The sequence below is a fragment of the Astatotilapia calliptera genome, chromosome 12, assembly GCF_900246225.1.
Source record: "Astatotilapia calliptera chromosome 12, fAstCal1.2, whole genome shotgun sequence".
NCBI lineage: Eukaryota > Metazoa > Chordata > Actinopteri > Cichliformes > Cichlidae > Astatotilapia > Astatotilapia calliptera.
Window position 1 is genome coordinate 37,741,801 of NC_039313.1, and position 14,309 is coordinate 37,756,109.

A 14,309-nucleotide genomic window follows, 5' to 3' on the forward strand; every position below is an offset into this window, starting at 1 on the left:
CCAGTAGGGGAGGGATGATTGTCAGGCTGGCTACCTCAGCTTCAGAGTCACCATCATCGTCCTCATTCTTCTCATTATGAGCTTCTCTCTCCCGAAGATCATTATGGCGGAGTGGAAAGAGCTTTCACACAAAGTGTTTTTGAACCCTCAGATGCTTTCAGGTCTCACAATAATGTCCCTCTTTATGAATGCTATCAAAGTCACTAGGGCTCGACTACATTTGTGGCCACAAGGATCATATGGCTACAAACGGAAGTACTCTTCTGTAGGCAACCGTTTTAGGCACAGACTGACGCTCTCCCAAGCATCTAAATATTGTCATCTTCGCAAAGTGTTGCACAGAGGTGGGAAGTTACAAAGTACAAATACTTTGTTACTGTACTTAGTAGAATTTTCAGGTATCAATCCTAAATCATTTCTGTTTGTGTAATAATGACCAGGGGATGTCGCATAAAAAGAGTAAAAAGAGGGTTTTTTTAAATTTTCTTGCAGTAACACCAGAACAACTGCAGGTGTCCATAAGTTTCGGTTGCAGTACTTCAGCATCTAGCTAGCCCTACAGAAAACAAGCAACCATGCAGGCAATAATGCCTTTTCAGTGGCAGGTAATTTCAAATGGAGCAAACACACAAACTGTTTGTGTGCAGTTTGTCACACAGTGTGTTGCAGCTAAAGGCGCAGCTGCTGTATTTCACAGGGAGAGAAAAGACAGAGAGCTAACTTTTGACACAGATGGAGAAAGATAAAAAAGCCAATATTAGAAGATGATTACCATTATGCAAATGTACTGTTTAAAAGGTTGGAAGCCTTCCATTTAGCTGAGACTGAAGAAGTCACCTGGAACAGTGACGAAATGTTTCTCCCACTGAAAACGTCCAGAAGAACAGAATCAACTTTTGGGAAGGCTGAGGGAGCTTTGCACATGGAGCCCTGTCAGCTCTGTCGGCATGGAGGGATGCAGGAAAGCGTAAAAAACATCACAGTTCTAGAAGCATACAAAAAAGGACTAGATTGATTATGATGTATGTACAGTAATGCAGATGTAGCATAAGGACCTGACAAACTCGGCATTGCAGAGTAGTGAATGTTTATTTGCACCATTTCTTTGTCAGTCTTTGTTAGCTCAGCATTCAATACCATCGTTCCCTCGAAGCTGGACAGGAAACTGCAGGATCTAGGACTGAGCAGCTCCCTCTGCAGCTGGATCCTTAGCTTCCTGTCTGACAGACGCCAGGTGGTCAGACTGGGCAGCATCACCTCATCCCCCATCACACTGAACACTGGTGCTCCACAGGGGTGTGTACTGAGCCCTCTCCTGTACTCACTCTACACCTACGACTGCACAGCCACTAACAGCTCCAACATCATTGTGAAGTTTGCGGACGACACTACAGTGGTGGGTCTTATCACCAACGGTGATGAGACGGCTTACAGGGAGGAGGTCAGCGCCCTGACCAACTGGTGTCAAGACAACCATCTCACCCTCAACGTCGCAAAGACAAAGGAGTTGATAGTGGACTTCCGGAGGTGCAGAGAAGTACACACCCCCATCACCATCAACGGCGCTGCTGTGGAGAGAGTGAGCAGCTTCCGGTTCCTTGGTGTACATCTGGCTGAGGATCTTACGTGGTCAGTACACACAAACAAAACAGTGAAGAAGGCGCAGCAGCGCCTCTTCTTTCTCAGGAGACTGAAAAGATTCGGCATGAGCCCCCGCATCCTCAGGACCTTCTATCACTGTGCCATTGAGAGCATCCTCACTGGATGCATCACCACCTGGTATGGCAACAGCACCGCCTACAACTGCAAAGCTCTCCAGCGAGTAGTGCGGTGCTCTGAACGGATAATTGGAGGTGAGCTTCCCTCCCTCCAAGACATCTACAGGAAGCGCTGCCTGAGGAAAGCGGGGAGGATCATCAAGGACTCCAGTCACCCCAGCCATAAACTGTTCAGACTGCTTCCATCAGGAAGGAGGTTCTGCAGCATCCGGTCCCGTACCAGCAGACTGAGAGACAGCTTCTTCCATCAGGCCATCAGACTGCTGAACACTTCATAGACACCTCAGCTTCACTACTTGAACTTCAACATTATGCACTCCATACTGTACAGTAATGCCACTGTTTTGCACATATTCAACTCTGTATATTTTATATATTTTATTATTATTATTATTATTATTTTATTTATTTTTTACTATTTAATTTGTAAAAATGTGTATATACACACACACACACACACACACACACACACACACACACACACACACACACACACGTAGGAAAATATTTAGTATACACATCCAGAAATGCATACACTATTATATATTGTACATATATTTATTAGTTTCAGGTTGGCCATTCTTGTATTTTGCTCGTTTGTGTTGTTGTGTTTGCACATCTCTGTTGCTTGTGGGGCTCGCACACAAGAATTTCACTCGCTTGTGCTGTGCCAGTGTGCCTGCACATGTGATGTGACAATAAAAAGTGATTTGATTTGATTTGATTTGATTTAGTGTAGCTAGTCAGCTGCCTTCTCTTGCTTAGATGATGGAGATCCCCTGTGGTGGTCAGCCTCCCCCAACACCACCCCTGAACCCACTGCTCCACCCATCCCCTGTAACTGATCCACAAATCACACCCTGCCACATACCCCCATCATCTCCCTCAGGCCAAAGAGCCATGCAACCTAACCTATTACCCACCCCCGCAAGCAGGACAGGAAATCAGCCATGACCCTCTGTAGCCCTGGCCTATGGACCACCTTGAACTTAAAAGGCCAGATATCACCGGGGTTCCCCACAGGGAGTTTCTTCACCTGCACGAATGCCACCTGGCTCTGCTCTGTCCACCGGACCAGATCTGGGGCACCATTTCAGCTGAGGGCAGTCAAGGGGCTGGTAAGTGCTGTGAAGTTTTTGGCTTTAGGAGATGGATAGGATGTAATGGCTGTTGTTTTCTTCATATGAGGGTGCACCTGCCCACATCCAAAGAGGGACCCCTGGCACTGTACCTCCCTCCATCCAACCACACACTTCTCGGGTTTGCTAAAATGTGGTTCGACCTCTAAACAAGCTGAACGGAAGTGTGACAAATTGGTACAAACTGTAGGCCGTTCTTTTCCTCAGACATCGGAGACAAGGGAATCTGCCAGTAGCTCTGATTTTCCATGTGCCCTCTAACTGGTTCTGTGTACTACTGTGCAAAATATGTCCCATGGCCAAATGACAGAGATATATAGTTGTTTTTTTCCAGATCAAAGAGACATTTTATTGACTGAATATTTCCTGAAGATAAATCAGCCTGGTCTCTCTTCTAGCAGTTGCAGTTCCTGCTATTTAAAACATACTGGCAGCAAATTAGAACTGAAAATAAAAATCTTTATAAATTTTCTACATCAACAAGTTTATTGTTTCTATGGAGCATATACCACTATTCCACTTAAACTCTGAAACTTTCCTTTCCTTTCTGGGGCGATCGTGGCTCAAGAATTGGCAGTTCGTCTTGTAATCAGAAGGCTGCCGGTTCGAGCCCCGGCTCTGACAGTCTCGGTCGTTGTGTCCTTGGGCAAGACACTTCACCCGTTGCCTACAGAGACTGACGCTAATGCCCGGCAGCCTCGCCTCTGTCAGTGCGCCCCAGGGTGGCTGTGGCTACAATGTAGCTGCCATCACCAGTGGGTGGATGACTGGATGCGTAAAGTGCTTTGGGGTCCTTAGGGACTAGAAAAGCGCTATACAAATACAGGCCGTTTAATATTTCCTGAGACCAGCACACAATCCCAACTTTGTCGCAATGCTCCTATTTGTTTGACCACATGATTCCAGATCTCAGTATTTACATGAACTATTGTTACTAAACTTGGACTGTTTGTCTTATTGTCCATTCATTTACCTAAGCTTAAGTCCAGTACTTCTGTTATATCTGCAAAGATTAGGAGTTAAGCCTCAACCTATGAGGGCACAGGATGAGGCTCGCATGGGATTCATGAAGATCAAAACTAAACACACTCAATGAGTCTTAATGACATCATTCTGTCAATCATCACATGTTTTGGAGAAATCGTCGTGCAAACAAGGAAAGAAAAGTAAAAAGACTGTTAAAGACAGCAGTGTGCTGCTCAGTGTGCTTCAGAAAAATCTCTGTTAACATTTGTGTTGCTCACAACAAACCGATGTATAAGGCAAAGCATGCAGAGGAAGGTTTACTGTAATAACCACACAGCTGTTGTTGGACTCACCTTTGTTTTTTGCTCAAAGATGTGAAACTTTGCACGTGTTTGGTTGACTTTTAAGCTTTCTAGGAGTTTCTCAAGCAAAGCTAGAAGCTGGCATAGAATAAGACTTCTTTTTTTTTTTTATTTTTTTATTTGTGTCCCGTTTGGATCTTTAGCATCAGAATTGTTGTCTTGAGGCCAAGAAAGATGCCAAGCGGATTTATTTTACCAAGTGGATCATCATGGCCTTGCCATATTGGTCCATTTGTTTGACCTTTATTATAATTATGAATTTATTTTATTTTCAGTTGCTACAAACGGGACAGACGTGACTGGGGGATAGGACAGGGAGAAAGAATGAAAGAAAGAGAGGGAGAGAAAGAAAACCAAAGGGGAGAAGAGACGGTGAGAAGGGGGGAAGAAAGAAAACAAACAAACAAAACACCTGGATCACCTGTATGGAGAAAAAAAACCAGAAGAGAAAGCAAACAAAAAAAAGAGCAACATAATAAAAAACAGCACCATCACAAGACTTCATTTTTTATAAATTTAAACATATATATTTAAATGAAAAGACTATATGTGTTTTCCTTCTGTTTATCACATATTTATGGGCAAATTCAGACCAATCGCATGCATGTTTAAATGATCCCCTGCTGAGCAGCCTCTGAACTATAAAGAAACTTGATTTTATCCTGCTGTGGATTTTGTATCTTGTAACGCTGGCGTGATGTTTTACTGTGAGTCTGGAGTTTTGGTCATAGTGAACCTGCATAACTCCTGCTGTTTGTGAGATACTCGCACCAGAAGCATCAGTGGGAATAAAAAGGAAATGGAAAAACATGTGTAATGTGAATTGAATTGGGTCGCGTCTAATTAATTTTATAGCTTTTCACAGTATGCATGTATTCCTTATGGTGGCACAGTGTGTGTCGGGGGTCTAGTGAGGATGAAGTCGCTGGAGCTAGTGATGAGCGATACCACTGATTTCCTTTCCAATCCGATACCAAGTAAAAATAAGGGTGGTATCGACGATACTGATCCAATACCGATACTTTGTACAAAAACGTATTTTATTTATTTATTTATTGTATCTTTAATTGTATCTCAAATCATTGTGATTACAGGACATCAGATTACTTGTTCTTATCATTTAATAATGCAGAATTCATCATATAGAAATGAAAAAACTGAAGTTGTGCCTATCTGAACACGTTGCCTGCCTGCAGCACTAAAGGACTCCGTGAGAGACGTCTGTCTCGCCCTGGCAGCACCTGTCCCTGTCCTCCTCTTCAGTTCGCCTCAGCATACGCTCGTCTTATTCTGTGATATGATTTACTGTGAGGTGTTTGACGAGGTCAGCGGTGTTGCCACAACACTTCACTTTCTTGCCACATGTATCACAAACCGCGTCTCGGCTGTTTGTGGAGGTAAAACACGTCCACACATGACTCCGTTTACACTCAGCCAGTGTTGTGAGTGCGCACGCCAGAGGCTGCAACACATTTATGCAGCCGTGTTTCACACATGACTATGAAAGGTGGAAGAGGACGTAGTTCCTTCCAATGCAGACAATCCGAATGTTATAGTTTCTTTCCGCTGTGTTCCTGTTAATGATAAACTACAAATTTACTAAAATATCGATATTTTAATGTGAGAATCGATTCTAGAACATAAATGACTGGTATCAGAGGAATCGATATTTCAGTATTGATCTGCACACCACTAGCTGGAGCACCAAATAACATTTGATGTTGAAAGCAGTGTGTGGCTCTCTCTCTCTCTGCTAATAGGAGTGAATGGAGATCGCCCAGCAGTCTCTGTCTGTCTCACGTTCTCGCAGTAATCATTAGAATAAGATATTTATCTGGTATTGATATATCTATATAATGTTTATTGACTCTTCACAGTCCACATCAAAATTAATAATGAGATATTGAGGATACTGTTTTCCTTCCAAAGCTGTCATTCAGTGCTGACGAGGCCAAATGACTCCGGATAATAAACAGTGAATCCTTGCGCCTGGCTCTACAAGAAGCAGGAACCTAACCCTTGTCTGGTCGTGGTCACGTGGCCTGGGTGTTTTGACCCACGCCTTGAGCAGTGTTTGCCAGATCTGCGCTTCTGACGCTCGTGACAGTGTTAAACGTCTGTTTCGAGGCTGCCGGCCTCATGCCCGGATCAAGGCAGCCAATCCAAGCCTTCAGTTTCTGTACCACGTGATTTTGAAACGCGGAAAAACACCTAAGACCTTTGGTTCCAGTCTCGGAGCGGAGGTCCGGAGATGATGAGGCGGGCCGTGGTGCACGTGTCCGTGGGCTTCCTGCTGTGTGTCGGCCTGGTGAACACCGGCCTGTTCGCGGACGTTGACGTGGACCTGAGTTCCGAACACTACGCGGAGAGGCGGGTCGACGGTCTGCCCGCGTTCTTGGCGATGCCCTGTAACTGCGTGGTCAATGTGGGTTACGTGTGCGTGGGGCTGTACTGGCTGCTGTGGCGCGGGGACGGCGCTGAGTCGGAGCGCGCCCGCTACCTGAGGCACGTGTTCGCCCTCATGGCCGTCTTTTACGGCCCCGTACAGTGGACGCGCCTGGCCATGCTGCGGCGCGCTCCAGCCGTTCTCGACCAGTGGCTGACTTTACCGATCTTCGCGTGGGTGCCGGTGTGGATCGACTTTATCGAGAGGCGGACCGAATGGCGCGCGTCGCACGCGGCGACGCTCGAGCTCGGCTCCGTTCTCAGCTACGGACTGGCGATCGCACACCGACGCGGCTTCGACACGGCGCTCGCAGGTCACGTGCTCTTTGCGGTGTACAAAGGGGTTGACGTGCAGCGGACGCACGGAGATGTGCGCACGCGCAGACACCTCGTGCTGGCTTTGCTGTCGTGTGCAGGCTTCGTGCTCCTGAAGCTGCTGGATCACCACCTGGCTCAGTACCGCCTGTTCCAGCGCTTCACCGGACACTTCTGGTCCAAAGTGTGCGACGTGCTGCAGTTCCACTACAGCTTCTGCTTCCTGACCAGGCTGACGAGCAGAGCGCGGGCCAAGACTGAGCCGCAGCAGCAGTGACAGCCACGCAGCATCCACGCAGCATCCTCCAGCTGGGAGTTCATTCTGTCTCATTCCACACAAGACCACATCTTCACCTCAGCATAACTCTAGATTCTGTTCAGCTTCAATACTTTAGTTCCACATAAATATTGATTCTCCCTGAGCTACAGGAGCAGCTGCAGCATTCGATGTGCCCCAGCCACGTGGCTCCAGCTCCAATCAGCTGTATCTAATAATAGAAAAATGAGCAGAATGATGCCAGTGGGAGGGCAGAACAAAGAAAACCGCTGCTCTCAGGAAAAGGACCACCAGGATAGCCCCCCGGACTTTTGTGGACTCTTGAGACCAAAGATGACCACTGCAGTGTAGCTGAAGTAAACATGTGACATTAAGCTTCACCACCCCTTAGGGCTGCTCTGCTGGAGGAGGGGTGAAGGATTGCTGCTTACTTACAATGTTCAGTGGTGCACATGTGCAATCTGAGTTAAAATAAAGAAAAGTACACATGTCTGTGTGTTGTTTAGTCTGACTGTGACTTACAGACCATTAGTACCTACTCGGATCGACTCGGCATGGTTCGGCTCAGTTTTCAGGGTTTCCCATTATGTCACAGTATGTGGCACCCCTCCTCACAGGGGCGGATCTACAGGGGCAGCATGTGCCACCCTAGTTTTGCATATGTCAGTGTTGTTCATTAAAATAAGATAGCACCCCCCACCACCACTTAAAATGGTTCAGCCCAGAGCCTTTTCACATCTTACACTGGGGATTGATTGCGTGAGTGTTATTCACCCTCCGGGGGCAGCTATTGGTGTAAATGTACCATGATTTGGCAGCACCTGTGATTTGGTTATTTAGGAAGAGGGGAAAGTTTTGGGACAGTGGCGAGAGAGCGATATCGACAGCGACTTTTGAGTTGTGAGAGATTTGTGACGTTTAGCATGTAGTTAGTGTGTAGTGTAGTCATGAGCTTTGTGTGTCAAAACAATGAGGAAAGCCACCAAAGGCAGACGGCAGTGGAAACACTGGACTGATGCAGCAGCTTTACTCCTGTGCTGTTCTCCTCTGTCTTGTGGCCGACAAACTATTTTTTGCACTGGCACAAATAATTTGTGGGGCACCTTATTGTGACAACTAATTGTTCTCTAATTTTAGTGTTAGTAGTATTTTTAAATAGCTGTACAAAAAAATGCCAGATGTATTATTTTTAGGTAAATGGTTAAATATAACTTTATTTCTAACTTAATCTACAATTTATATTTGCATTTCAAGTTATGAAAATAATTCAATAAACATGTCTGTGGTTTTTACAGTAAAAATAGAACTTTCTCCTACTCGGTTTTTATATTTTTATGTGATTTCAGATCAATTGTGTTAGTACAGTATGTCAATGAAAACATTACTGTAAGTTCAGACGTGAGATTGTGCTGAAAAGAATGATGCCACAGAAGGCACGAGAAGAAAATTTAAAGGTGAAATACAAAGTAGTGAAAAGTGGCCAATGGTACCCTGGACCCCAGAGGTTTAACCTGAAAAGTCAGGTTTCTGTTGATGACAGCGCAGATTTAGAGGTAACTTTGGGTTCCCTCTTCTTCCTCTTGCACAAAGTGCAGTTAGCTGCAACATCTTTCTAAATTCTTCTTTTACTGTCATTTTCTTAAACTGACAGCCCATCAAATACGTGTGTCTACTGTCCATTTTTATAGTTGCATACTATCCTAATAACAGTTCCAAAGTTATTTCTACAGAGAATTTACTGAAAATTAGAAGCTCTATTGTGCCACATCAAACCTACAAAGGCAAAGTCATTCATTACTCTGTTAAAGACTCGTACTGGGAGACATGGTCAGTGCAGTTTAATGTCAGAGAGATATTCCTGAAACTGCTGGATAAACAGACACTCACTCAAGAACGAGTAGCACAGTTGAGGTCATAAAGGGCAGGAAGTTAAACATCACTATACCATCTGACATGCTGGGGAGGGGAACAGAAACAAGGGAATGTCTTCGATCATGCTGTTTAGGACAAGGCTTACAACTTAAAGCACAACAATGGCAACATTTAATGAAATCACTCTAAAATATAAGACATTGTAACAAAAAAGAAACATTGATGAAGCGTCCAAAAAGCCCCATGGTGAGTAAAATCCCAGAGAGAGCGCAGCTTTCACACCTGATCAGCGTGCAGCGTGCTTGTATGAGCGAGGCTTGTTGTGTAAAGCACTTTGATTTCTCCTGGAGAGTAGAAAGGTGCTGCATAAGAGTCAGTCCATTTACCATTAAAAGATGTATGGATGTTCTGCTTTGTCATTTCATAGACTTGGTCACTGGTACTTTCTTATTATAAGGATGCTCCTGCTCTGCTCCCATTCTACCTGCTGGCTCTTTAAAACGTGTGGGAAGTTTTGTCTTTGGTTCCAAGATTTCTTCCTTCTGTCTGTCCCCAGAGTTGGAAAAAGAGCAGTGAGATTTGCAGGCCTGCCCTCGTGCAGCATCAAATAAAACTTAATGAGCTAGTCTTACAAAAAGAATTGTACAGATTTATTTAACAAAGCTTGTTTATTTCACAAATTAATAGTAAGACACAGAAACTCAGTATTGATATGGATTAAACCTGCGAGAGCGAGTTACTCACAGCATGCATTACAAAGCGAGCACCTCATTGTTGATGCTGCTTTGTTTGGTGACCCTGTGTTTGGTTGGTGAGTAGGTCTGTAGGCCTTTAGACTGCAGGGTGACTCAGGGGAGAACCACTGATAACGCATGTTTGCATTAGGACTCCAGCTGCATTTGTTGTTCTGTTTTTACATTTTGTTATCTTTAAAAAGTAACCTCATTGGTTTTTGTGCTGTAATTAGTAATGTGAGTATTTGGTAACAGAAACAGAACTAATGCAAAGTGAAGCTTTTTATTGATGAGAATGCACCATGAGATATGTGTGTGTGTGTGTGTGTGTGTGTGTGTGTGTGTGTGTGTGTGTGTGTGTGTGTGTGTGTGTGTGTGTGTGTGTGTGCTGGTTTGGACACACACTGTGACTGTGAGCACTAATGGCTCTGCAAGGCTTAGTGCTGTGAACTGACAGAGCAGCAGTTTCCTGACTGCAGGGATTTACCCATGCTAGCAGGGCTTTAGGGGTCTCGTTCTCTCACCCTCTCTCTCACACACACACACACACAAATATCTATATCCAGTTTGTATTTCCTGAGAAGGCGCCTTGATATTTTCTTGATGTGTCTCTTGCAGTCATGCTCCATTTTAGTTTTGACTGAAAGAAACAGGGGCTGCAAATTGATATGTTTCTTTTTTGGAGTTCCACAGGGTTCAGTGCTAGGACCAATTCTGTTTACATTATACATGCTTCCCTTAGGCAGCATCATTAGAAGACATAGCATACATTTACACTGCTATGCAGATGACACCCAGCTCTATCTGTCCATGAAGCCAGATAACACACACCAATGAGTTAAACTGCAGGAATGTCTTAAAGACATAAAGACCTGGATGGCCGCTAACTTTCTGCTTCTTAATTCAGATCAAACTGAGGTTATTGTACTCGGCCCTGAAAAGCCTAGAAATATGGTATCTAAGCAGATTCTTACTCTGGATGGCATTACCTTGGCCTCCAGTAACGCTGTGAGGAACCTTGGAGTCATTGTTGACCAGGACATGTCCTTCAACGCACATATTAAACAAATATGTAAGACTGCTTTGTTCCTGTCTTCCTGACAGGGACTAGAAAGAGAGAGCAGATTTCTCCTGTTTTGGCTTCCTGTTAAATCCAGAATTCAAAATCCTGCTACTCACATACAAGGTCTTAAATAATCAGATGCCCTCACCCGTTGGTGCATTGATGGTTCTCGGTGTCCAGGGCTGGATGTTCGGGTTTGTACTGGCTCACTCCCGGGGGCTGCTTGGCGGGGCCTGGGGCTTTCCTCAGCTCTTTTCTGCTTTTAAGATTAGGCTTCAAACTTTCCTTTTTGCTAAAGCATATAGTTAGGGCTGGACCAGGTGACCCTGAATCCTCCCTTAGTTATGCTGCAATAGACGTAGGCTGCCGAGGATTCCCATGATGCATTGAGTTTTTCCTTTCCAGTCACCTTTCTCACTCACTATGTATTAATAGACCTCTCTGCATTGAATCATATCCGTTATTAACCTCTGTCTCTCTTCCACAGCATGTCTTTATCCTGTCTTCCTTCTCTCACCCCAACCAATCACAGCAGATGGCCCCGCCCCTCCCTGAGCCTGGTTCTGCTGGAGGTTTCTTCCTGTTAAAAGGGAGTTTTTCCTTCCCACTGTTGCCAAAGTGCTGCTCATAGGGGGTCATATGATTGTTGGGTTTTTCTCAGTATGTGTTATTGTAGGGTTTACTGTACAATATAAAGCACCTTGAAGCGACTGTTGTTGTGATTTGGCGCTGTGTAAATAAAGTTGAATGAAACTGAAAACTTTTTTATATATGAGGCTGTTTGTATTCCTTGCTTTTTTATACTTTCCCAGAAGTTCTCTAGTTTATTGTTTGAGTTTTGTATGTTGTTTCCTATTGCAGTTGCATTTTTATTCTGTTCCCTCAGCACTCCCTATTTAATGCTTTTGTCTCATTTCCCTGTTTAGGTCATGCTGTATCTTAAAAGCCTCTGTTTGGATGTGTTCCTTGTTGTGTTGCGCTGTGTGTTCCAAGTGTTTTTCCCGATATTCCCAGCCATGGAGGGCCCACAAGCCTATATATTCTAAGGGGGAGTGGTCAGTGATGATTGGAGCAGACTTCAATGGACTGGTGAAGAGAGCAGAGATGAAGAGGCATTGTATCAAGGACAAGAAATGCAAAAGGACAGATGGAGTGAGTGGAATTGCATCTGCGATCTGGGAGAGGCAGTTCAGAACACAAGTCATGATCAGTAAGCAGCAGTATGGCTTCATGCTGAGAAAGAACACTACAGATAGTAGAACAATATGAAGAACCATACGTATGAACCCCTTTACTCTACACAGGCCTCTGGGCTTCAGTGTCAGACGTTGCATCACTTGTAAAAGGCCTCATCGGTTCATGCTCCTCGTTAAAGTCTCGTACTTACCTCAGTTTCTTTGTGCTTTTAGTCACCTCGTCCTACCATCACCACTCACCTGCAGCTCAAGATCCTCTGAATGCTGGTGTCCACAGCAGGGCTCTGGTTTTGTTGCTGATTCTTCACCTCTCAGGTTCACACCATTCACCATTTCCACCTGCATGTCCTCCTGACACCGTCTCTTGTGGATCTCTGGAAAAACAAGGATGGAATCTTCTCACTTGCTCAGCACTCTAGGAGCTCACCTGGCTATTCACCTGCCCCAGAGCCTTTTACGCTTCACCTGCCAAGTAAGACTCCAATATCACCTCTCCAGTCTAGCTCCCCCTGCATCATCTCTAACCACACTCTCCCTCTGTTCACAGCTTACCACGCTCACTCCCTCGCCCTGTGTTTGAGTGAATAAAACTAGTTGAAGGTCCGTAGAAGCAAGACAGAATACATGAGAGGGAGACAGATGTACCAGCAAAGAGCACAGGTAGTGAATAATTTGAATACGTTTAAAAGCCTGAGATAATCCAAAGCAACAGACAGTGCACAAGAGACGTGAATAAGGGAACGTAGGCAGGGTGGAGTGGGTGGAGATGGCTAAAGGATAGCAGCAAGAAGGAAAGGGAAGGTAAGAGGCGGGAGTGAGCATGATGGATAGGATTAGAAATGAGTCCATCAGAGGGACAGCTCAGGTTGAGATATTTCGAGGCAAAGTTAGAATGGCGAGGCTGAGATAGTTTGGACGTGTGAAGAGGGGGGAGAGGGGGTACATCAGACAAAGGATGATGAAGATGGAGCTGCTAGGCAGGAAGAAAATCTCAGATAAGACTCATGGATGTAATGAAGGAGGACATTCAGAGGGCTGGTGTGACAGAGGATGCTGGGATAGGGTGAGATGGTGGCAGATGACCTGTTCGTGACACCTAAAGGATTTACGGCAGTAGGACAGCAGCTGAAATACAAGTAAGCAAACTGTTTCCTTCATTACACTGTCTTATTAAAAGTTATATGAGGTTCTTAGAGTCAGTTAAAAAACAGCTGCAATTATCAACAGAATGTGAAGAAATATGAGAAATCCTATAAAGACTTGTGTTTTGACTGAGAGCAGACTGGGAGTATGTGGTGAGTCTGACAGAAAGCTGAGCAGACACACAAATGGCCTCTTTCTTCACTTTTAAAGCATATTGAGATACATGAACAACACAAAGCTGGGCACTGTGTGACATGGCTAACTGTAAAGTGGATGATTCAAAATATTAATTCAAAATGAAGGTGGTATATTAGCACAAACGCTGGTTAAAGGCAGTGGCGTACATTCAGTCAGTCGAGTGATTTGTCATAGAGGCTAATCTGGAAGCGCTGCTACAGGCGTCCCTGCTCACCTTTGTCTGTGTGAGTAAACAGGAGTGCCCGTCTCCATCATCAAGGCTTTCTTTGTTAATGTGCTAAACAAATAAAGTTTTTACACTGCACTGTCACTCCTCTACATCACACATGTTGGCCAAGGCTAATACGTAAACTTTGGCTACAGTGAAGCTTGTTTCTTTGCTAATGCTAGTCCTGTTTGCACACAAAGCACAGATAATAACTGATCTCAGAGCTGTGAAAGTAGAGCCAGTGCCAGCTTGTCATGCACTGCACAGTAGTCTCCCATCAGCCCCTGTCAGAGACCAGAGGATTACAAACCAAAGTCAGCTTGAGAAGCTTCACAGACGCAGCTTTACTTCTAAGCACTGCTTGCAGCCACAAGATGGCAGTAAAGTAAAAGATGGATGCAAATTGGTGTGTAGCTTTGAGGTGAAAGGAAAGAGACTTTCACTGTTGTATGTTTAAAATGAGAGCTGAGTAGCTTTAGTTTGAGAGGGCCATCTGCTGCTCAGGAGGTTGGCAGTTCAATCCTTGGCTGCATCAGTTGGCCTGCCAAAGTATCCTTGGGCAAGTGTAGAGGTGGGAAGTGATGAAGTACAAATACTTTGTTACTGTACAGTC

The 14,309-nt window shown here is 44.7% G+C and overlaps 1 protein-coding gene across 1 annotated transcript; it reads left to right on the forward strand.

The window, feature by feature from the left end:
• Positions 1-6,260: 6,260 nt before the first annotated feature.
• tmem187 (transmembrane protein 187) lies at positions 6,261-7,774 on the forward strand. Its single transcript, XM_026186305.1, has one exon. The coding sequence runs from the start codon at positions 6,497-6,499 to the stop codon at positions 7,280-7,282; it is 786 nt and encodes a 261-aa protein (XP_026042090.1). The 5' UTR covers positions 6,261-6,496; the 3' UTR covers positions 7,283-7,774.
• The last annotated feature ends 6,535 nt before the right edge of the window (positions 7,775-14,309 follow it).

Coding starts and splice junctions, on each gene's coding strand:
- tmem187 (XM_026186305.1), top strand. CDS start 6,497: ATGATGAGGCGGGCCGTGGTGCACGTGTCCGTGGGCTTCCTGCTGTGT.